This window comes from Leopardus geoffroyi, chromosome E1, assembly GCF_018350155.1.
Source record: "Leopardus geoffroyi isolate Oge1 chromosome E1, O.geoffroyi_Oge1_pat1.0, whole genome shotgun sequence".
In the NCBI taxonomy this organism is placed as follows: Eukaryota; Metazoa; Chordata; class Mammalia; order Carnivora; family Felidae; genus Leopardus; species Leopardus geoffroyi.
In genome coordinates this window covers 930,192-952,802 of record NC_059330.1, presented here as the reverse complement: position 1 = coordinate 952,802, position 22,611 = coordinate 930,192, and the positions used below count along the sequence as shown (strand labels likewise).

General features: G+C 66.8%; 1 protein-coding gene across 8 annotated transcripts in view; it reads left to right on the top strand.

Annotated features, from left to right (window-relative positions):
- The first annotated feature begins 5,483 nt into the window (after positions 1-5,483).
- WSCD1 (WSC domain containing 1) overlaps positions 5,484-22,611 on the top strand; it is a 31,024-nt gene continuing 13,896 nt past the window's right edge. For 2 of the 8 annotated variants that reach the window (XM_045487323.1, XM_045487321.1), the window contains exons 1-4: positions 6,504-6,621; positions 13,257-13,902; positions 18,325-18,439; positions 19,767-19,951. In XM_045487323.1, coding sequence (XP_045343279.1) covers positions 13,491-13,902; positions 18,325-18,439; positions 19,767-19,951 — 712 coding nt within the window. In that variant the 5' untranslated portion in view covers positions 6,504-6,621; positions 13,257-13,490. Of the gene's footprint in view, positions 5,578-6,502; positions 6,622-6,863; positions 7,097-7,347; positions 7,486-11,661; positions 12,630-13,256; positions 13,903-18,324; positions 18,440-19,766; positions 19,958-22,611 lie in introns of those variants that run through there. The other 6 variants (XM_045487318.1, XM_045487316.1, XM_045487322.1 and 3 more) reach the window with 6 other exon arrangements.

The window sequence follows — 22,611 nt, the reverse complement described above, 5'->3', positions numbered from 1 at the left end:
TGCAAATCCAGGTGACAGAGACTTAGTGGCTCCTGGCACTTGCTGTCACTTTCCATTTCCTGGCTCCCTGGAGCTGGGTGGGAGCTGGGTGGAGGCGCGTCGAGAGCCTGACGGCCACCTGAGCCCTGTCATCGCTCCCTCGGCGCGGCAGGCGGGAGGCGGGGGGAGGGGGGACCGGGCGGGGAACCAGCCGGGTGGGCCTCACCTGGGGACTCCAAGGAGGCTTGGTGGCTACAGAAATGTCTGGAACTCAGCCTGAGACTCTGTGGGTCCAACTCATACACACAGAACCAAGAAGAGAGGGTCCCACACGCCCGCCGCGGTTGCCATGACAACAGGCAGCCTGGGTCAGGACCCCCGCCCCTGCCTTCCCCACAGGTCCACCCTGCCCCCGCCCACCTGCCAACGGGTACCTCTCAGCACCCTCCTCCCCGCCTCCCCAGTCTCCAGGTTCACACCCGCCCTGGCCCGGCCGCCCACCCACCTGCGTGGCCCTCATCCGGGAACCGCCCTCGGGCTCTCCTCTGTCCTCGCTGCTCTGTCACCTGGTGCAGGAGGGGCAGCAGGCCCGTCCGAGCTACACACACACCCCCTCCCCCCATCAGGCGCACCCTTGCCCGCATCCCATCCACAGAGGACGGCTGACGCCTCCAGGTTCCGGGGAAGCCGCGTTCTCGAACCTCGGCCCTGCCTGTGGGTCTGAGTCTGGCGTCCAGGGCGGACGCGAACGGAAAAGGGCCCAAAGGAAGATATAACTGCAAAGTGTCGGAGCGTGTGGGGAGGACAAGAAATGACAAAGGCACGGTGGAGGCGGGCGGCTCCGGGCTGAGGACCCCCGGGGCCTCGTCTCCTCCTTCTCTCCACTTCTCAGATGGGAAAACTGAGGCTCCGCGAGGTGAGGGGCTCTGCCTCGGACGCACAGCACTCGGGGAGCGGTCTCGCTCCCCTTCACAGCAGGCCCCTCCCTCGGGTCCCCTTGGGGTCACACGCGGAAGGAAACAGAAGGAACTAGGGAACGGCGGATGCTCTGTCCAGGTAGCTTGGCCCTGTGCTCCTGCACATGTTCCGCCTGGAACAGCTTTCTCCCGACGGCAGGCTGGCTCTCTCCTTGGCCTGTCCTCGAGGTCCCCCCATGCGGCCCAGGGCCTCTCAGACACAAGCAGCCATCCCCCGCCCCGTCCCTCCCGGGTCCCTGGGGCTCTGGCGGTGACATCGGCCGTGTCCTCTGTGAGTTAGCATTCTCCTCCCACAACGTTCCTTCGTCTCCGACACGGAGGGCGAGCACGTGCGTGTGGCCACGAGGCGGCCGCACGGGGAAGGGGCCAGAAGGCCCTCTGGGTGGAGAAGCGACAGTGGCCGCGTGCCCGCAGGCGGGCAGGTGAGTGGACACAGGGACGGGGCCCCGTGGGGGTGGGGGATGGGCCCCTCGCAGCCACGGAAGCCAGCCGTCCACGGGTGGCCCTGCAATCCGGGCTCAGCCACTGCAACAGCCCGTGTGGTGGGGGTTCCAGGAGGAGGGTGTACAGCAACATCCCCGGCAAACCCGGGCTCCTCCCACCGCCGGCCGGGCCCAGCGGGAGGCGGAGAGCGGGACGGGTGGTTGCGGGTTCACACACACACCCCTGAGCCTCCTACCTGGCTCCCGGGTCCCCCATCCCAGCCGCTGCCGGAGCACAGGCCGCGGGGACGCCGGCGGGCGCTGGCGGGCGGGGAGCGTGCCCTTGACACCCCCGCGCACGTGGCGGCCGGCGCTCGTGAGGACCTCGCCGACCCCGCGCGGACCCTCGGGGGAAAGAAACCACGTGAAGGCCCATGCGCCAACAGCAGTTTCTTCTGCACGGATAGACCTTATTTTCCGACACGTGTCGGCGGGAAGGGGTCCCCCGGGGGTACAGCCGGGGCCGCCCCAGAGGCCGGCTTCCCCTGCGCTCTGCCCCCTTAGAGGGCCGGCCGGCCCCCGCGGCCTCGCCATGGCCCCTTCCCTGTGCCGCGGAGACTCCCGAGGACCGGGAGGAACCCAACGACCCCTTTCGTGGACAGACTTCCCCTCTCTGGAGGCTCGCCGAGGCCACTGTGGCCCCTCGTCCTGGGAGAGGCGGGCAAACAGGCGATCCCGCGGGGGTCTGCGTGCGCGGAGCGGGCCCAAGCAGTTCACGGCGCTGCAAAACCCGCACGTCCACTCCTCCCGAGTGCTGCCAGAGGGTCCCTGCCGGTCTCCTCCCTCCATCCCCGAGGCAGGCTGCCCCCCGCGACGCGGCCTCGAGGGCCACTCCGGGCGGTGGGGCCGGGCGCCGTGCCTCGTCATCCGACCGCGACCCCGCGGCAGGGGGCTGCGGCACGGGGGGGGGGGGGCATGCGTACCCCACCCCGGGGTCTCCCACGCGGCGGGCAGGACCCCACGGACGATGGCCAGGCTGGACGGAAACGGGGATCAGTCTGTGACCTGAGCAGGAGGGAGCACCACCTGAATTCCTGAGAAGAACCACGGCGACCACCGGGGACCCAGTCAGATTCATTAAAAAAATGTCACGCTAGACTTACCGCATTTTTAAAAATCAATCAATTATTTATTTAATAAATATTTAGCGAGGGTGCCGATGTGCCCAGAATTCAGCTAGACCCCGAGAGCAGAGTCCTGAACGAGACAGAGAGCTCCTTGGCTCCGTGGTGGCGGGAATTCTGGCTGCGGGGCCCCGGGGGTCGTCGGGAAGGAGGTGACAGACAAGAACACAGGCGCCCCAGGTCACAGGTGCCACCGGGAACTGGACGGCCAGGCGGGGGCTCCCCGGGGAGGTGCACGCAGCAGCCTCGTAGGTCGAGAAAGCACCCACACGTGGCGTTTCCGGATCGCAGAAGCTCGGGAGGGAGCCCTCCATACGCTATTTGCTAAAATGCGCTGCGGGCTCACCCTGCGGCAGACCGCGAGCATTCCGGGGGTCCTCCCAAGAGCCCGGCAACGGGTGCGTTTTGGAGATGGAGACAGAGAGGCTCAGAGAGCTGGCGACTTTCTCAAGGTGGTGGTGGGGGGGGGAGCCGGGACCCGCCCCCGACTGGGCTTGTCACCCTGAGGCCGGCGACGACCAGGCTGCCTCCGTCGACGGGGGGCAGAGACGCGGGGCTGACGGCTCCCAGGTGACCAGATGCGTGTTTCCCGGGGTTGAGGACCAGGCGCCTTGGCGGTGGCTCCGGCTGGGCCTGCAGCCCCGCCCTGCCCGCTGGGGTCAGCGATCTGAGTGAGGGCTCGGCCGGCCAGTCCGGGTCCAGCCTCCTCTGCTGCCACCGCCGACCTCCCAGCAGGCACGGCAGGTTCCCTGCGCCTCCCCCGACACACTGAGTGTTTCGTGCCTCCTACCTTCACACGGGGGGCCCCCTGCCTGGACCGGCCCCTGCTCCCTGTACCCCAGAGAGTGTTCTCTTCTCCCTTAGGAGGCAGCTGAGATGCCACCTCCTCCACGGAGCCTTCCCTGAATTCCTCCTGACTTGGTGTCATGCAGCCAGCACCCGCTTGCTCTTTGCTGCTGCCGGAGGACAGCGCAGACCAAGTGGCGATGTGGTGAGGCTGCGGGCACCCAAATGATACAGCAGACCTCCTCCTCGGTGGCACATTCTTGCTTCGGGTGTGTTTCCTGGTCCAGGGCTTCACTGGACACTCGGTGAAGGTTCTTCTCAGAGTCTCTGGCGTTCGACACAAAATCTAACACGATGGGTGCCCTGCTCAGTGAGTAAGTGAGAAGATGTGTGGATGCATGGATGGATGGGTGGAGGGAAGGAAGGAAGGCTGGCTGGTTGGATGGCTGGATGAGTGGGGGGAGTGATGGATGGATGGTGGAGGGAAGGAAGGAAGGCTGGCTGGTTGGATGGCTGGATGAGTGGGGGGAGTGATGGATGGATGGTGGAGGGAAGGAAGGAAGGCTGGCTGGTTGGATGGCTGGATGAGTGGGGGGAGTGATGGATGGATGGTGGAGGGAAGGAAGGAAGGCTGGCTGGTTGGATGGCTGGATGAGTGGGGGGAGTGATGGATGGATGGTGGAGGGAAGGAAGGAAGGCTGGCTGGTTGGATGGCTGGATGAGTGGGGGGAGTGATGGATGGATGGGTGGAGGGAAGGAAGGAAGGCTGGCTGGTTGGATGGCTGGATGCGTGGGGGGAACGATGGATGGATGGTGGAGGGAAGGAAGGAAGGAAGGCTGGTTGGATGGCTGCACGAGTGGGTGGAACAATGGATGGGTAGATAACCCAGCAGATGACAGGAAGCTAGGAGGCAATGTGAATACTTGGGGTCCAGTCACTGGGATCCACAGGGAGAGAAGCAGATAGAATCGAGAGCCAAACACGGTGGGACTGAGATGCGAGCCGACGGTCTGGTCCCCGGTCCCGGACCTGCAGGGGACTGGGAGGCGGTGCTTCGCTGAACGGTACCTGGACACGTCAGCACCGCCGTGGGCCCATCAGAGAAGCCCCCCGTGGTATGAGGGTACCTTCCGAGACACGGGCTGAGATGACGTGCAGATAGGTGTCGAACAGTCCCGGCGATGCAGACGTGACAGTTGCGAGGCAGAGCTGGACGGGGGGTTGGGAGCGGCTCCCCCACCAAGCCTAGTCCGAGTGGCCCCCTCATGTCCTCTGATCTGTCACCACTGCCACAGAGAAGGACCTCATCCCGGCCCTGAAACGCTCCCGGCCATCCGCACCCCTTACAGGTGACCCAAGCCGCGTACCCCACGCCTTCTCAACCACTTCCTGGATCCCACCACCCTCTTCCCTTCTCCGCATCCCTCCAGAGTCAGCAGGTGCTCCTGTCTCCCACACACAGGCGGTGCGCGTCCCTGGAGGGCTTTGCGCAGCAGGAGCGGCGTGGCATCGGGCACAGAAGTGGCACAGATGCCCAGCAGGCTTTTTCCTTCTCTTTCCTGAGGCGGCTCTCCTCCGGGCCGCGGCCACGTCACTTCTCCGCTAAGCTCCCCTGGGCTCCGCTCGCTGTGGGCCTCGGACACTCGTCCTCCTTTGGGCCCCGGGCGCTTCCTCTGTAAAGTGGCCGCGGGAAGGCAGCCCCTGACTCACTGTGAGATTCCAGGGACATAACGGGCAGGAGGGAGCCTGGGGCGGCGTCACCAGCAGGACACGGGTGCAGTCATGCGCACGCGGTAAGGGAGACGCACGGGGCTGTTCTGCAAAGCCAGGAATGCCGGGGAGGCACAGGACGCGTCTGTCACCCCTGCCACCCATCCCGGTGTCCCCAGGGCTCCAGAGGGGGCCGACTCTCTTCTGACTCCGGGGCTTGGCCTGCTAGCTGTGTGACCTTGAGCAAGCCCCTTTCCCTTCTGGTTGCCACCTGGCTGACCGCCATGAAGCGGGGCTCCCACTGGTCCCCGTCCCCGGCCGGGCCAATCCTTATCCCCCTGCACCTGTTGAAAACAGGCTCCTGGGAGCCTCGCCAAGCAGCTCTGCCCCTAGCGGTCATCAGAGGCACGACGCTGCCTCTCAGGAAGCCGGGTTAGAGCCGCACCACCAGAGCCCTACCAGCTGCACCGCCTGTGCGGGTCCTCAGCCTCCTGGAGCATCTGGGCGTCCGGCCCCGGGTGAGGACGGGACCGCCGAGGTGCCCACAGGGGTGGCCCCGTGGCTGGGGGACTGTGGGGAGCAGGGGCAGGGGGACGCTTGGAGGGGAAACGCTTAGGGTTGGACCAGCCCCGTTTCACGAGGGGGATTGTGGAGAGCAGTGTGGAGGCGCACCTGTCCGCCTCCGAGCGTGCGTGCGTGCGCCTGTGGGTGGCCCAGTGTGACCACACAGGAGTGCGCCCGCCCCCGTCAGCTGACCCCGGGTGTGTGGCCCTGCTTCCGTGGGGCACCCTGTCAGGGCGTGGGTCAGTCGCCGGTGTCGTGCCCTGAGTGTGCGGGGCGGGGGGGGTTGGGGATGGTGTCCGTGCGTTCGCCCGCTCCTAGGCTGGCGGTTGTGTGCGCGGCTGTCCCCGCCTGTCGTGTGCACGAGGGCGTCCGCGGCCAGATGTGCGTGGGACGGTGGCCCCGCGTGTGTCTGTGCGACACTGTGTGTGTGCCTGCCACGGCGTCCCGGGCTGTCTGCGAGCGAGCGGGACACAGCCCGGTGTGTGTGCGCACACGCGCGCGTGAGAAAGCGTGGCTGTCGGCGTGGCCCGGGGGCCGGGATTCAGTGTCTGCACCAGACGGTGCGTCTGTCCCTGTGTGTCTGCGACCGAGTGAGCGTGGCAGCCCGGCGGAGCGTGTGCGCGCGTGCCCCGCCCGCCCGCCCGCTCCCTCCCGCGGGCCCCCGCCCCCAGCACGACCCCTCCCACGCGGCGGGCCGAGCGGGCGCCTCTAGGACCCGGCGGCGGCCGGCCGCTGTCCCCGGGCCGCGCGAGTGAGCATGTGCAGAGCCCGCCCGCCGCCCGCCCGCGCCGCCCGGTCGCCCGCAGCCCCGGAGCCTGGTGGCGGCGCCCTGTGCCCGGAGCGGGGGGGGGGGGCGTGCGTCGGGCCGCTCGCGGCGGGGGGGGGGGGGGGAGGGTGGGGGCGCCGGGGCTCCGGGCGCTGCGGGGCCGCGGGGCTCGGTGCCCGGGAGCGGGCGCGTGGCCGCGGGAGCGGGCGCCCCAGCCGGCCGCGATCGCGGGGTGAGTGAGTCCTGTCTCCGGGGCGCCCCGCCGGGACCCCCAGCGGGACCCCCAACGGGACCCCCCGCGCGGGCGGGGGCGGGCGCGCTCCTTCCCAGCCGCCCGCGAACAAGTTTGTGTAGACGCGGCCGGAGCGCGGCGGGGGTGCACCTGCTCCGGGCGGCGGGCCGGGGAGGGGGGTGTGGGTGCACGCGCGGGGGCGGCGCTCGGGAGGGGGCCCCCGGGGGCGGGCGGGGGCGCGCAGGGCAGCTTTGGACGCGGCGTCCCCTCCTGGAATCCTCGGCGACCGTCAGTGTCCGCGGAGGGAGGGAGAGAGGCGGATCCGGCCGGGCAGGGGGCGAGCGCGGGGTTCGGGGTGCGCGCTGCCTCCGGCAGGAGCCGCTCACTCGCCCAGAGAGCGAGGCTTCCGGTCAGCGGAGGGCTCTGCCCGCTGTCTCTGGGTGAACTTGAACAGAGGCAGAGGCAAAGGCGACACGTAGGTATTCGCGGATCTTGTCCGGAAAATTACCCCAAGTAGTGGAGGGAGCCGTGCACCTCCCCAGGTGTGGACGCAGCGGGACTGGGGGCTGCTCCCTGCGTTCTTCTTTTAAGTCTGGAGCCTCAGGGTGGCCCCGCCGGTGGCCTGGTGCCCGGGGTAGCGCGTGCTGGCTCGCCCCCCGCCCCCGCCCCCGGGGGTAGGGGGTGGCGCAGAGGGACTCGCGTCCTTGTCTCAGCAGGGGCAGGTTGGACACCGGGGTTCGGGCTTCCACGGCCCCGCGCCCTTCCGGGGCTGCTGCGAAGATGGACAGACTGGGAACTCTGCTGTACTTTTCTGACAGATGCAGACCTGTCACCCTCTTGTCGCTGGAACCGGGAGGGTCCCAGGTCGGGCTCAGGAGATGGGCCTTTTGTTTTCTCCTCTGATTTGCCTGGGAGGCCCCGGGCAAGGGAAGGGAGTGAGGCCGTGGGGAGGGAGGCAGGAGGGAAGAGCCGGCCCCTTCCTGATGGTTGCAAACTGCAGGAGAGGAGGCAAAGGGGAGGTTCCCCAAGTGTGCCCCTCACCCCCCCCCCCCATACCCTCGGCTGGGGCCTCAGAAGCCCCTTGGGGAAGGTGCCTAGTGGCCACCAGAGCCCCTGTAAGCTGCAGCAGAGCGGTCGTCTCCCAGGCACTCCCCGAAGGAAGCTTGGCGAGTGGCTGGGGGTGGGGGGCTGACCCGGCAGCCCCCCCTTCCCCAGGAGAAGCCCCCGCCCACGGCCGCGTGCTCCCATCCCCAGCATGAGTATTTCCCAGCTCCCTGGAAGCTTGGTTTGGGGGTGAGGGGCTCCCCCTTTTCGGCGGCTGCCGGAGCCCTGTGGGGTGTGTCCTGTGGCCTGCAGCCCAGCCGCCGGAAGGGAAAAGAAGCCTGGTTAGGCAGAAGGCCAGACCCCATCCCTGCCCTCCTGTGTGCCCAGGCAGGTGGGGGTGCTTGTCCCGGCCGCCAGTCTCTGGCCAGGTCAGTTCAGGCCCAGCCCCGGGGAGCGAGTCACAGGGGCGGCTCCCCCTGCCTGGAGCCCAGGACCGGGTCCTGCCTGAGCAGGCACTCTTGGGAAGGGCCGGTTCCCCCGTAGACACTCGCGGCTCGTGCTCCGGTCTGGCTCAGACCCCGGTCGGCCGCGGGGAGGCCGCCGCACAATGATCGGAAGCGTGCTGCTTGCGGAGACTGTGGTTGGCGAGAACCGCCTGCCGTGTGGACGTGTGATGTGGGTGGAAGGGTAGGCTGGATTCATTTTGTGAGCTACCGACGCGGGCACACCTGTTGGCTGCTAGGGCCCCTTCCTTCTCCTGGGCTTCTCTTGCTGCTGGAGACAGACCCTCGGGGACCTGAGCCCCTCCCAGAGGGCGGCTGTCTTGGCCTGAGGGGGCCCAGAGGGTGCTGAGGACAGCGGCGCCCAGGCCCCCATCCCAGCACCCGCAGGAGCCAGAGGGGCGAGGCTGAGCCTGCCCAGATTCATCCGAATCGCCCAAGGGGCTTGAATAACCCTCAAGGGTTCGCCATCGGGTGGGAGAAACAGAGGAACAAGACAGGGGTCTATGAAAGAGGTGGCCCAGCGATAGACCAGAGAGGTGGCGATGGGCTGTTTCCAGAGGGTTCCACTCCCGAGTAGGGGACGGACGCGCCCCTCTCCCCTGAGCCCTGGAGGGTGGCGGGGGGCACCGATTCCTGGGGGTCTGCCCTGTGTTCCACTCGGAGGTGCCCGTGGGGGGCTCGCGGGCCGGGAGGGAGAGTGGGCAGAGCGGCTCGGAGCGCTCACTCCAGGCGGGACACGTCAGCCGGGGTCAGCTCACAGAGCATCCCGTCCCGCCGTCGAGCTCCGCCTCAGGGAGCATCGGACCTGAACCTTGATGGCCACAAAGCATGCGCGAGCCGTACGAGGAAGGGCACGGGGGCGGGGGGCACTGTGCTTGGGCCACGGCCTTCTGGAAGGACCCTCGAGAGGAAGGGGCTGGCAGACTGGGTGTCCGACCGAGAGGCCTGGGCTTGGCCGTCCGAGTCCTGGGGACACGTTGGAGGCTGCAGCATTTCTGTTTCCTTCTTTAGAAAGATCACTTTCTTAGGCTTGGCCTTTGCGAGAAGGGGAGTATCCAGACAATGTGCCCGGAGCTGAGCAGGGCGGAGGCCTGCAGGGGTGAGAACAGACAGAGGAGGGCGAATCCAGAGCCCTGAGCCCAGCTGGAGGCTCATGTGGACCTGAGGACTCCTCCCCACCGTGCCGGCCGCCGGTCCTAGAGGCTGGGACTCAGCTGCTGGGACCCCACCGCCCGTCTCTCATCGGGAGGGCGAGGTGCTGGGCCTGCTCCTTTGTCTTTAAGGCTCTCACCCGACTGGGAGCACGTGGCTCTGAGCCCAGAGGGTCCCCGTCCCCCCTGCCCTGGCCACAGGTGCGGACCTGCTTCTGGGGGCCTCTGGAGTCTCCCTCCTCACCTGCCACCGCCTGTCCTCTCTGGCCGGGGAGGGGGAACGGAGGCAGTCACGTGACTGAACCCCGGCGGCCGGGAGTCAGGCCCCGGCCTCTCCGAGGGCTTTGTGCAGCCCCCAGGCCCCACGGGCTGCCCTTCTCCTCTCCCCGCTGCCACCGTCACCTGCCCAGTCCCCGGACCCCTCAGCCTAGCTGAGAGGCGGGAGCCTGTGTCCTACTCCCGGTCCCACCTGCAGGCCGGGCACCTGCTGCGCCCTGGGGCCCAGCCAGCAGCAAAGTAACAGGAAAGGGCTCGGGTGTTCCCGTCCCCACCTGCGCTAGGCCCCAGCTCCCTCCCGAGACCCCCAGAAGCCCCTTTGCCCCGACTCCCTCCTTCCTGAGTGGGGCGACCCTCCCCCAGGCCCTGCCTGCCCTTCTCCGGGCTGATGTCCAGCCCCGTCCCCCTGAAGCACTTGGCTGGATTCCGAGATGGGAGGGGCCCCATGGGAAGAGCAGAGTGGACGGAGGAGGGGCCCGGGGGGCGGAACGCTGACCCCCACGGCGACATCAGGGGTGTGTGCGGCGCGGGGGGGGGGTGGTGCACGCCATGCACGGCACCGTCTCCCTGAGCCTGGACCTGGCTTGTTTTCAAAGGTGCTGGTGGGGGCGCCCTGAACTCCTTTCCAGAATAGTCCTGCCCGGTGTGGGGCTGGAGCCGGCGTGGGCGGGCTAGCCCTGGTGTCCGATCGCGGGGCCTTGGCGGCTGTGGCTCTCAAATGGGGACCAGCGTGGCGCCCGCAGGGAGGGAGGGGGCATGCGGAGTAGCCGGGATGGGGCAGGTGAGGAGCACGGCCCAGGGGGTGGGGAGCACTGGGAATGAGCAGGCACTGGCAGCCTGGGGTGGGCCCCCGGCCGTGCAGACAGGCCGTGGTGGGTGTGCCCCCGGGGGCTGGCAGGTCCCGCCGGCCTCGAGGCTTGGCGGGAGCCCCTTGTGCAGCGGCTGTAGGTCACCCAGCCACCCCCAGGCCGCGCTCACCTGCGGTCACTCCAGAGACGTTTTCCATCCCCAAGCTGCTGGCTGTGCGCTGGGATCTGGGGGTGTGGCCGGGGCCCTGCCTGGAGGGGCCAGCAGCCTGGAGGACAGGCGACGGGGTAGGGGTCAACGGCAAGTGTGACACTGGCGGTCCAGGGCAGGGGACGAGTTTCTCACGCTCAGGGCATGCCAGCCCCCGCCCCGCCCGAGGCAGGCGTTCTGGGCCCGGAACCAGCTGCGCGATTTTCAAGGTCCGGGGTGGCCACTGCTTTATAGGACCCTGAGAGTGGCTGTCCCCACCTTCACGCCCAGGCCCCCTCCGCAGACCGGGAGGCCCCTCTGGGACGGGATGGCCCTGGGGGGGACTTTGGGGGTCCTTGGGGAAGCCGGGTGTGGTCGTTCGAATCCTGACCGATGGGCCCTGATGGCACCCCGGCCACCCCTCGCTTCCTGTGGCGAGTTTCCAAGTCCTGCGCCCGGCACGGCGCGGGACCCACCGCACACCGTGGTTCCCAACCCCGAACTGCTGACCCGCCCGCCCTCCGCCCCAGCTCTCCGAGCCTCTCCTTCCCACGGCAAGGCCTCCCTTCTCCCGCTTATTCTCGCCGACAGAATCCCAGTCTTGTGACCGGGAGCCCTTTGTGAGCAGACCTGGAAACCCCTTCCTAGAATTACAACGTGGACGGGCCAGCAGGCCGCCCTCGCGTCCCTGTGCCTGAAGGAGCCGGGCTGCTCTGTGTCCCCATGCTTTTCTGACTTCAGGCCCCACAGGATCGGGTTCCTGGTGTCGGGATGTGCCTGTCACTTTATCTGCTCAGTCAGCTTACAAAGTGTACTCAGAACAAGGGTCTCGGGGCACCTGCGCTGCCCAGGCCTCGTGCGGGCACCAGAATTATAGGAATGGGCAGGCTTAGGGGGCGGCCCCGGGCCCAGAGTTGTTCACGGCCCAGCTGTCCCAGGTGCTGACTGCTGGGGTCAGGGGTCGGCACCAGTGTGTGTGTGGTGGCGGGGTGGGGGTGGGGGTAGTCAGGGAGAGCTTCCTGGAGGAAGAGACACCGGGCTGGGCCTTGGCGGACACACAGGGATTCGCTGGGCCGAGAGGGTGGAAGAGACACAGGAGGCAGTGGAGGCACAGGAGGTGCCTCCCAGATCTTGGTGCGGGCGTGTGTGCGTGCTCACACGCACGTGAGACGGGAAGCCGAAGGAAGGGGCTTGGCAGGAGACGAGGCCAGATGGGGGCTTGTGTGTCATGCTAAGGAGCTTGGAGTTTATCCCAGAAGCCACGGGCAGCTATGGAAAGGGGTTTTGAGCAGGGGAGCACCGTGATCAGATTTGTGCATTAGGAGGATCACCCTGGCGGCCTCGCGGAGGGCGGATTGGAGGGCCGAGGCTGGAGGCAGGGAGATCAGGCAGGATTTCTTGGGATTTTCTCTGTGGTTTTACAAGTCTGACGAGGCTGGCCGGGGCGGGCCTGGCGTGCACCAGCTTAACGAGAAAATAAAAGGTCTGGAGGCCCAGCCGAAATGGCTTCCCGGCTCAGAGTTTAAACCTACTGTCTGCTGCTGATTATCGAGCCCACCCCCCCCACCCCCCCGCCCGAGCCTCGGGGGTCCCTGCACTCTCGGGGGCTCAGGTCGTGGAGGCTGGGGGTTGAATTGGAAAGGGTGGTGCCGGTCTGGCCGCCCCGGGAACGCCAGCCCACAAGAGCCCAAACATTGTCTTTCCACGCACACCAGGCTGGCTGTTCCCTGCGCACAGAGTGGTCATTGAGGGGCTGCGGGGCCTGGCGGGGGTCCCGGGCCACGTTAGTCACGCTGCTGGGAGCTTTTCTTCCCGGGACAAGACTGTCCTTGTGCTCAGGGGCAGCCGGGAGCAGCCGCCCGGCTCCCGGCAGCTGCAGAGGCCCCCGCCGGCCCCTCGCAGCGCACTTCAGAGGCACCGCCGACGGGGGCCCGCGCCCAGTGTGAGCGCCGAGGCCCCGGGGCAGCGAGGGGCGGCCCTCAAGGCCGCTCCGGGCGCCCTGCTGCCTTCCCACCAGGTGCCGCAGGCTCCGTAGCAGGTGCACGGCCCCACCCCCTCTCTTGTGCTGAAGCCTCTGCAGACGCAGTTCCCAGAACACAGCTTGCCGTCCCCGTGCCCACCCGGGAGGGACTCGGCAGGTCGTACACATGTATCGAGCGCCCGCTGGGTACTCCCGCCCTGGGCCGGGCGCCCTTGTGCGTGCTGGCGTCGATCGCTGGCCGGGCCGTCCGCAGTACAGGCTCTGAAACGCGCCGTTCCAAAGCTGGGCTCCCCGGTTCGCCGGCTGTGTGCCTTTGCCTCCTTCTGCGTCACCTGTAAAGCGGGGCTGCGACCGTGTCCACCCGGCTGGTCGGTTGCCCCGAGGGTTAAATGAGATGATACGCCAGGAGGGCTCGGTGCGAGCCGCCTCTGAGCCCTTCCTTCACCGCGGCCCCAGTGGAGGGCCTCACGCCCGCTTTGTGCGCGGGGAGGCCGGGGCCTAACGGACCGGGCCGGTGTCGCTCCGCGGCCGGCGGCCGGCGGCCGGGCGGGGACCGAGCCCCCCCGTCCGTGTCGGGTGCTCCCGCAGCACTGCCGGGCCCTGGGGCGGAGGGGCTCCTGGCCCTGGCGCGGGGGCCGCGGTGGGCCCTTCGTCGGTGTCAGCGCGCGCTCTCTGCTCTTCCAGATCCCGGAGCTCGGCGATGGCGAGGCCGGCGACCCTGGGGCGGAGGCCGCAGCCGCGGGGCCCCGTGGCCGGAGCCGCGTGACCGAGTCGTCGGAGCACCTGCCGGCAGCGGGGCGGGAGCGCGGCGGGCGTCAGGATGCGGGCATGAGGCCTCTGGAGACCCCGGGCTGCCCCCCGGCCGGGCGCTAGGAGCCGTGCCCGGGGCCCCGGCCGGGAGCCCTGCCGCCCAGGGGCATGGCCAAACCCTCCTTCCGGCTCCAGAAGCTGCTTCGCCGCACGCGGTTCCTGCTCTTCTTTCTGTCGGCCGCCTACCTGATGACGGGCAGCCTGCTGCTGCTGCAGCGAGCGCGCGTGGCCCTCCCGCCCGGGCCCCGGGCCCCCGGCCCCCTGCAGGCCCTCCCCGTGGCCGCCGTGGCGCTGGGCGTCGGCCTGCTGGACAGCCGGGCGCCGCGGGACCTGCCGCTCGGCATGGACGTGCCGCGGGGGCCCGCGGCCCGGGCCCGGCCCGGCCCCCGCTGGCTCCGGACCCGGAACCCGGAGCTGCGCCAGCCGCGGCGAGGCTGGTTCCACCACTTTGTGGGCGACCCCCAGGGGGCGCCCGCCCTGCGCCCCGAGGCCCCCGGGCCAGCCGTCGTCGGGGGACGAGGTAGGTGCCCGGGCCCGGTTGCCTTTCGCGTGGGCGGGGCGGTGGGGGAGGGGTGGTTGGGGGGGTGGCGCTCGATGGTCCCGCCCCGTGGCTGCCTGGGCTGGGGGGGAGGCCCGCGGGCGGGGGAGACACGATTCGGAGGACTGCGGCACAGTTGCCCGGGGTCATTGCCCGCGTTTGCGTTCCCCGTGGCCGTGGCCTGCCTGGGATGTGGCCCCAGGACACCGGCAGGAAGTGGGGACGAGGCAGGGAAGAGAAGGCGGCCAGGGAAGGGACTCGGAGGGGGCGCGCATCTCAGAATGCAGCCTGGGGGCGGCTGCGGGGGAACGAGGGCCTGGGAGTCTGGCTTTGTTCTCAGGAGGTGAGACGGTCCAGGGAAGAGAGGGAGGAGCCCGGTGGCCCTCCAGCCAGTGGTGGGGGAGGAACGACCCCGATAGTGAGTGAATCCCGGAGGATGCTATGCTCCTGTCTCCACGGAAGGCAGTTTCTCCTGAGGTCACAGAGGTCGGAGCCCTTGCTGTGGGATTCCTCAGCGAGGCTTCTGCCCAAGAATGAGGGGGACACAAGGAACTGATTCTGCAGCTCACATTACACAGGCCTGCCTTCTGTAGACCCGCCCAGCACACCAGGAAGCTGGGTCTCTAGGCAGACTACACCACCACTCATTTAGACTAAAATGTGAATGGCTGACAAAGTCAACACGGAGTCTTCTAGAGGCAGCCACGGAAAGAGCACAGGTTTTGAAAACGGACCTGGGTTTCTGTCTTGGTGTTGCCGGGTTTTGACTCTGTGACCTTGAACAGATTTGCTGCAATCCCCCGCTGTTTCTCAGTCCATCCTGTTGAGGATCCATGTACCGGTCCAGTATCCTCTGTGTACTCGAGGAGCCCAGGGTGGGGGCAGAACCAGATCTGCACCGCAGGACTGGGGCACGGGCCGAGGGTCTTTATAATGTAGCCAGCAGAGGGCAGGGCTCGGGCGACCCAGTTACGGCCCTGGGGGCACCTTTGGGTTCAAGCCGTGTCCAGGGACCTAGAGAAGCCGTGGGCGGGGTCTAGCGATGGCCAAGGAGACGGGAGAGACTGCACGGGCCCGGAGGGTCGCACGGAGCAGCAGGGTCTTGGCCGTGGTGGGCCGGTTGGGCCGGTGACCTCCCCGAGCCCCTGGGATGCCCCGTGGGAGCTCTCTGGCTTCCTCCCCAGCGACCCCCAGCCTCCCCATGACCCAGCACGTGAAGGGTTAGTGGCTGGTGCAGCGGGAGTCTGAGGCTCCCCCTGCAGGATGCTGGGGGCCCTGAGCGGTCAGCGGGTCAGCACCCCCTCTGCTGTAGGCTGTTAAAACAGGTTTGAGCTCCCCCCCTAGAGTGTGAGGATACATTTGTGTTCTGGGGAGGCCGTGGTGTCAGGGGGCTGGAGGGAGAGCTTCACAGAAGGGGGCGCTGGCCTGGAGCACCCCCCCCCCCCCGCTTCCCCCCACCGGCTCCTCACGGCGGATGGTGGCCTGCGGGCCAGCTGCTGGGGCCGCAGACAAAGAGGGCGTCTCTTTGCGGCCGGGCAGCCCGCCATGCTCCTGAAAGGGGTTCCTGCAAGGCCCGGGAAGCCGCAGGAGGCCCCATCAATCACCGAGCATTTCATTATACCTTGGACAACATCCATAATGGAATAAAATGTCAGTAAGTTTACTAGGGGAGAAATAGTAACTTCTCCGTAGCCAGTTTGTTTTTTATTGATAGTGATTTCCAAAGACATTCCAATATCTCCAAAGCCATCGTTAATAGCCTCACGGCGTGTCCATTCTGATGTGCAAATGAACAGATGCGGAGTCACAGACAATAATGCATTGCCTCCGTTTCAGCCGAAAGTAATAAATCCGCCTCAGAATGTGTCCCAGTGTGTCCCTCGGACGTCCTTCCTCCGCCACACACCCTCGCCTCTGTCAGAGCCGGAGGAGTCATTCGGTGTTTTTCCAGGAGGGAGGCTCCCCTCCCCCCCTCGCCGCTGGAGCGCGCGCGTGGGTCCCGGGCCTCCTGCACCCCCGCCCCCTGCCGCCCCAGACCCGGCCGCCCCGTCAGACGCGGGCTGTACCTCGTTGTCCGGAGAACCCAGGCCCGGCTGCTCCCCTTACCGCTCCTTCGTGTGTTAACTGTGCAGCTACTATTTTCCAGTCCACCAGCTAGAGCGCAGGACCGCAGGGATGGCCGTCCCCGCCCAAGAACTCATTCACCTCCGCCTCCAGACGGCCGCCCGATGAGGAGGTGGTGTCCCCTCTCAACCCTCTGTGAGCCCGGGGGGCCACGAGCCCACTTTACAGATGGGGAAATTGAGGCACAGGCAGGGAGGGGGCTGCACGGGCCAGGCCTCGCAGCCTGGGGGGGAAGGGCCTAGATTCGTGCCCCTCACCCCGCCCCCGAACACACGTTTCACACCCGCCAGCCTCGGCCTTCGGGGTCGTGAGCCCGGCCCCCTTTACACCCTTTCGGTTAATTTCCCATCAACGGTGATAAATGTTTAACAACCCCTGAGCTTATGTTTTGGATGTTTAATTGAAAACCGTAATAGACGTTCTTCTTTGCCGAGCAGCACGCCAGAAATTTCTCAAATATTAGTTTTCTTTCGCTGAGTAAGCCGGCCAAGGATAGGCATTTATTCCCGCTGCGGCCACTCGGGTCTCAGTGCTGCTGACACGTATGTGACCCTGGGGACCCTGAGCGGGAGCAGGTGAGGCCCGACGTGTGATGGGCGTCCTGGGGCTGAGGGGACACACAGGCTTATCCCGGCGGGCAGACCTTGACAAGGGTGACCTTTGCTCCCCCCGCTGCCCCCACGTCCTGCAGGTGAGGTGTCTGCGTGCCTCGACCGACCCTGCTCCCCTTCCCCCGCTCTGCCTCTCCTAAGTCGGGGCCCGGGAGCCGCGTCCGGCCTCTGGGAGCGTGTCGGCCTGGTTTCGGGAGCCCTGGGCCACCCCTGATGTTGGGGTGGGGGGGGGCTGGTGCTGACGGTGTGCCAGACCCAGCAGGGCCCTGGTGGACACGGGACGCATGGGGATAAAGCAGCTTTAACAACAGCAGTTAGTGATAAGCATTATCGTCGTCATTGGGTGTTGACCCGTGTCAGAAAATCTAAGAATCGGGAGCAAGGGGTGGCCGCGGTGGCTGGAGTGGTCGGGAACGCCCGTCAAGGACAGGCAGGAAACAGAGGGTGGGCAGGAAGAAAGGGGCTGGTGCCGGGTGAGGCAGGTGGGTGGGCCTTTATCTGTTGGACGGTTGGGGAAACTGAGGCACAGAACGTGGCTGTAACTTAGCTGAGGTCAGAGGTGGCGTCAGGTGTGTTCACAGACAGGACGGTTGTTCTGGATTCGGTCCCAGGAGTCGGGCTTGGTGGGTCCACTTCTGCAAACCCCTCAGCAGGGGGACCGGGGACGCTGCTCGGGGCCATGATCCTGGCAGGGGCAGCCGGGAGCCTCGCCTGCCCTCGGGGTTCCCGGTCTGGTGGGTGATCCCACCGTGGAGCCATCTGGGAGCGTCCCCCCCCCCGCCAGGGGCAGCCCATTTTCGGAGGCTGCGTGTGCCGTGCGGTGTCCTGTGGGACGTCCTGGGGGAGACGGACAGCGTCTGTATCGTGGGTGCCCCGTCCACGTCTCGGCACTGCCCGCGGCGTGTGCATGCGGCGTGGGACCGTGTGGGCTCCTGCACAACGTGGCTGTGCGTCCACACACCGCACGTGCCCGCCCCGGGCGTCTCTGGGAGACCCCTCCGAGTCGGGGTGACAGGCAGGGCTGTTCCAGGCTCCCTCTGCCATGTTACCGTGGGGGCAGCGGCACCACCGCTTGGCGGGATCACGTGCCCCCCGCGTCCCCTTCCAGGGGCGATGCCCAGACGGGTGAGGGCTCAGCCGTCCCTCGGTGCCGTCGATTCCGCACACGCTGCTGACACGTCCCCCTGGCACCGCAGGTGTTTTCTGGAAATAGCTCTTCCCCTTTGCCAGTTCTTTATTTTAGCGAAGGTCAGACTTTCCGTAACTGATTTCTTCCCTCTGGGTCATAAGGAGGTGACAGAAACCGCCCATCAGGACATTGGTGGAGGGAGGCCTTTCCAAACCTAGGGCGGGGAGGGATGGCGGGGAGGGGTCCAGGGGAGGTGATAAGCCAGCAGACGTGGTGAGCTGGGGCCGGAAGAAGAACCAGGCATTCAGGCTGACGCCAGCCCCTGGCAGGCGTCTGTGGGGACGGTGGGCCGTTAACCGAGGAGAGAGGCAGGAAACGAAGGAGGCGGAGGGGTCCAGAGACACGGAGAAAGGTGAGGCCGCAGCCTGGTCTCCGGGGCCTCTGAGAAGAGCCTGGGCCGGCTGGTCAGTCCTGGGGGGTGTCCCACGGCTAGGACCCCTCCCGTCCCCGGGGCCTGAGTCTCTGCCGCGCTTCCCGCAGGTACGTACGTCGGATGCTTCAGTGACAGTGGCCGGGACAGGACCCTGAAGGGGGCCGTGTTTTTTGACTTGCGAAAGATGACCGTCTCCCACTGCCAGGATGCGTGCGCTGAGCGGTGAGTGTGAGTCCGCCGGGAAGGAGGTTCAGACGGTCCCCGAGCGAGGCGGTCCGTGGCGGCCGGGGAGCTGGACGGATCAGACCGCGGGCGACCGACGAGGGCACGGGCTCGCAGGGAGAGCAGGGGCTCCCCGCCACATTAGTGAGTTGTCCTCCTTCCCTGGGCCTCGGTTTCCTCCGGTGTTTCAACTACAGTAAAGGGCCTCTGCCCGCATGTCTCCGGGGACCCTTCTAGCTCCCCAGGAGAAGCGTATTTCTCTCTCGGACTCCACAGCCAGATCTGCTGATTCTGCTGCTGCCTGTTCCCCCTGCTGTTAGCAGACAGCAGCAGTGTGGCTGGAGCGGCCCCTCCCGCCGAGGCACCCAGCTCACTGTGGGCGTGCACGCGTGCGTGCTCACACTCGGGAGCGGGGGGCACCAGAGGCGGCAGGGGCTCCTCGTGTGTTGTTTCTCAGACATTAGATTTGTCCACATTTGCTGTGGCGTAAGTCCTCACCACCTTCTGGTTGGTTGCAATTAATTGCGCCCATTTTATAGACAGGGAAACCGAGGCCCGGAAAGGAAAGGGCGGGTCCCTGCTCGGAGGGGCTTCTACAGTTCGGACAGCATTAAAACTGACAGCGACGGTGTCCTCTCCTTCTCCGGCAGTTGGGGAGACAGACTGGGCGGTAGTCAGTGGGGGTTGGGGCCACACGGCTAGCATGCGGCCGGACGGGGATCAGTCTGGGTTTGTGGGCCTCTTTCCAGAGCTAACATCCCGTGTGGCACGCAGCAGGTCCCATTTGTGATCTTGGCTTACTTGGGTCCCCGTCACAGTGGGAGCAGGTAGAGGACCGCCTTTGGCGGCAGGTGCTTCAGACTCGTTCCATCTCAGCCCGGGCACTGAAGTCTTGTAAGTGTCGTGAGCCCGGGGCTGCGCCCTCCGTGGCTGAAGTCTTCTGCGCTGGGATATTTGCACCAGGGGGACTGACACGTGCCACGGAATCGGGCTCTGGCCTTGCGGAGCCGCAAGCGGGTACACAGCGCACCGCGGCGCTGGACCCGCAGCTCCTGCAGGCGGTGCCTTGGGGACAAAGCTCAGGGTGACCAGAGCGAGGGTGGGAGGGCTGCTGATGGGATTCGTTTATCACAAGGAAGGGCTGCTCCCCTACATTCAGCCGATGACCCTCACATCCGGCTGAAAACGCCCCTAAGGCCAGCCGTGTGCCGACCGCCCCGGTCCCCGCCTCCTCCCCAGATCTGACCGGAGACCATCCTGACCCAGACCTCGGTGGGTGCTGCGGTACCTGGGCAGGGAGGGGCTCAGCAGGGCGCTCTCCCGGCAGGTCCTATGTCTACGCGGGCTTGGAGGCGGGGGCGGAGTGCTACTGCGGGAACCGGCTCCCTGTGACGAGCGTCGGGCCAGAGGCCTGTAACCACGAGTGCAAAGGGGAGAAAGGCTCCACGTGCGGGGGCGTCGGCCGGCTGTCGGTGTACCGCGTCCAGGAGCTGCAGCCCGGCTCCAGGAAGCGTGAGTGTGCGGCTCCGCCCTGTGTCCCTCCCTCAACCACGCCCCATCGCGCCGCGCCCCGCCCCCAGCCCCGCCTCCCCGCGCTGCGCCCCGCCTCCGCGCCCGCAGCCCCGCCTCCTCACGCTGCGCCCCGCCTCCCCGCCCGCAGCCGCGCCTCCCTGCGCTGTGCTCCGCCTCCTCGCCCTCAGCCCCGCCTCCCCGCCCGCAGCCCCACCTCCTCGCCCTCAGCCCCTCCTCCAGACACTGGCTGGGACTCTGGGAGGAACCTGTGCCCTCTCTATCCCAACGCCTTTGCGGGGGGCGAGCTCGCGTGCGGACTGGGGGGGCAGGCTCACGTGGGCTCTGCGAAGGGCTGCTTGGGCTCAGGGCCAGGCATAGCTTCCTTGTGGGCTGGCGGGAGAGAGACTCTAATCTGGCGGCCCAGGTAGGTCTGGGACATGCCGTGTGGCCTCAGGCAGCTTGGTCTACCTCTCTGGTTCCAGTCTCTTCCGTGAAGTGCCCAGGCAGACCTAGATCTGCAGCAGTGAGGCCTACCGGAGGGTCTGGAAGTTTCCTAGCTGTTGTTTCTTGTGTGCAGCTGAGCTCCCACCAAAAGAAGGAAAGTGAAGCTCAGGGTTTAGCGTCCAAGTCGGGCAGGAAAGGAGGCTGTGGGCCTGTGGGGTGGGGTTGGACTGAGAGCTCCGCGCACAGAATTCTACTCAAGTATAAGTCTGTGCAATCTTAGATTCAAAAGAAAATACCACCTACCAGTTCAGAAAGGGTACAAAAACCCATGTGTTTTGACCTCAGCTGGAGGTGAAATTAAAAACAAAACAACAACCAAAGCAAAACCCTTGCTAAGAATTTGTAATTGCAGGGTTGCATTTGGGTGAGTTTTGCTTGACGTTCAGATTTTTTACCGCCTGCCTGGTCCCGATGCCCCGGTTTGACAGTTGGCTCTGGGCGGCGTGGAGGTACCAACACAGCAAATGCAGTCTCTTTAGAGCTGCGCCACCGGCCCAGGCGAATGCAGCTCCCGTAGATAATTCCTCACTGAAGATGAGCTTACGATCCCAAATTACAGGACACAGGAGGCAGTCACCAACCGCGAGGGGCAGTGAGCTGACGCTCCGGGCGGCCACAGCGAACCCCCCAAATTTCCACTGCAAGTGCCCAGCGAGGTGCGACTGAAACTCCAATGCATCCTCACTGCAAGATGATTCAGCCCGGATCCACGTAACGTGATCGTCGAAAGCCTCTTTCCAAAATACCTGCCCACGTCGGAGCGTCCTTGTCGCGATGGGGACGGCCAGGCTGGGAGTGGGAAGAAGTCAGAACCTGGGAGACCTCCCCCACCCCTGGCTGAGGTGGGACCGCCCAGCGTCCGCAACAGTGCCTCCCGGCCGTGGCATGCTCCCGGAGGGCCGGGACCCAGCTTGGAGGAGGGCCGGGACTGCAGGGGGGTCCCCGGCTCTCCGTGCAATGAGCAAGCCTGCCCAGCGGGACGGAAGCCCCGCTGCTCCGACTCTGGGTGAGCGTGAAAGCCGGTGCTGGCGCCGTGCGTGGTGTGTCTGTGTTCAGACAGGATGCGATCAAGGACTCGGGACGGGCATCCGCGATGGCGTGGAGGTCCTGACCACGCACTGTGGATTCGCTGATGAGCCGTCATCTCGGCGGACACTCGTCGACGCCTGTCCGTGGAGAACCGGAGCCCTGCACCGTCACCTGCACGTTTGCGTGGGCCTCCTGGCTGGCCTCTTGGACCTTTGACCTTCCTGGGTTCGGACACCATCCACACGGGGGCTCCGGGCTGCCCTGCCGGCCCCTCCTGTGTGCCCTGCCGCCGACTCAAATGTCGCCGTTTGACTCCAGGCTGCCCACTCGCTGGGGCCACGTGGCCCGGTCCCTCAAGCCGGCCCCAGGTCTTGGGTCGGCTGCACCTGCCGTCACGGTTAATGTTGAAACGGTGTGAGGCTGCCCCTCCCGCAGGCTGTGGGCCGGCTGGCTGCCCTTCGCCTGTCCTCAAGGGACCGAGCAGACAGGGTCTGAGTCATGAGCTGCCCGGGTGACCACCTGCCTTAAATTTCAGCTTCTCGCTGGCAGGGAGCACTCACAGGAGGGAGACCCACGGACGCGCCCCTGGGCAGTGAGTGCCCAGAAGCGGAGCTCAGGAGCGCCTCACCTCGGAGGTGCCCTCGTGCCCCGGGAGGCCCTGGACTGTCCCCTGGGCGCAAGGGGATGGCGGGCTCTCCCCTGCCAGTGACACGGTGCCGTGCGCAGACCGCCGGCGCCACTCAACCACCAGCCTGAGGCGGGTTACCCCACGCCTCCCGTGCCCCGTCCCCTGCCGTCCACTCGCCGGGCACTTGTAGGGCCCGCTGCAGTCGGGGAAGGGGCCGTGCCCTGGTGCCCAGGCCACAGAGCCGTGGCCCATCGGGCGGGCTCCCAGGCCCCAGGCCTGGTCCTGTTCCAGGGGTGCCGGCTGCTGCTGGGGCGTGGGGGGCACAAGAGTGAGGCAGGCATCTGAGAAACCCTGATGAATGCGGAAGGGGCACGAGCCCTCGGAGCCGAAACATTCCAGAAGGTTCATCAAGGAAGCTAGCTAGGGGCTGGACGTTTCCACCAGAAGGTCTGGATGACAACAGGGCAGGAGGCTTCCTCTAACACGGGCTTGAGCATTC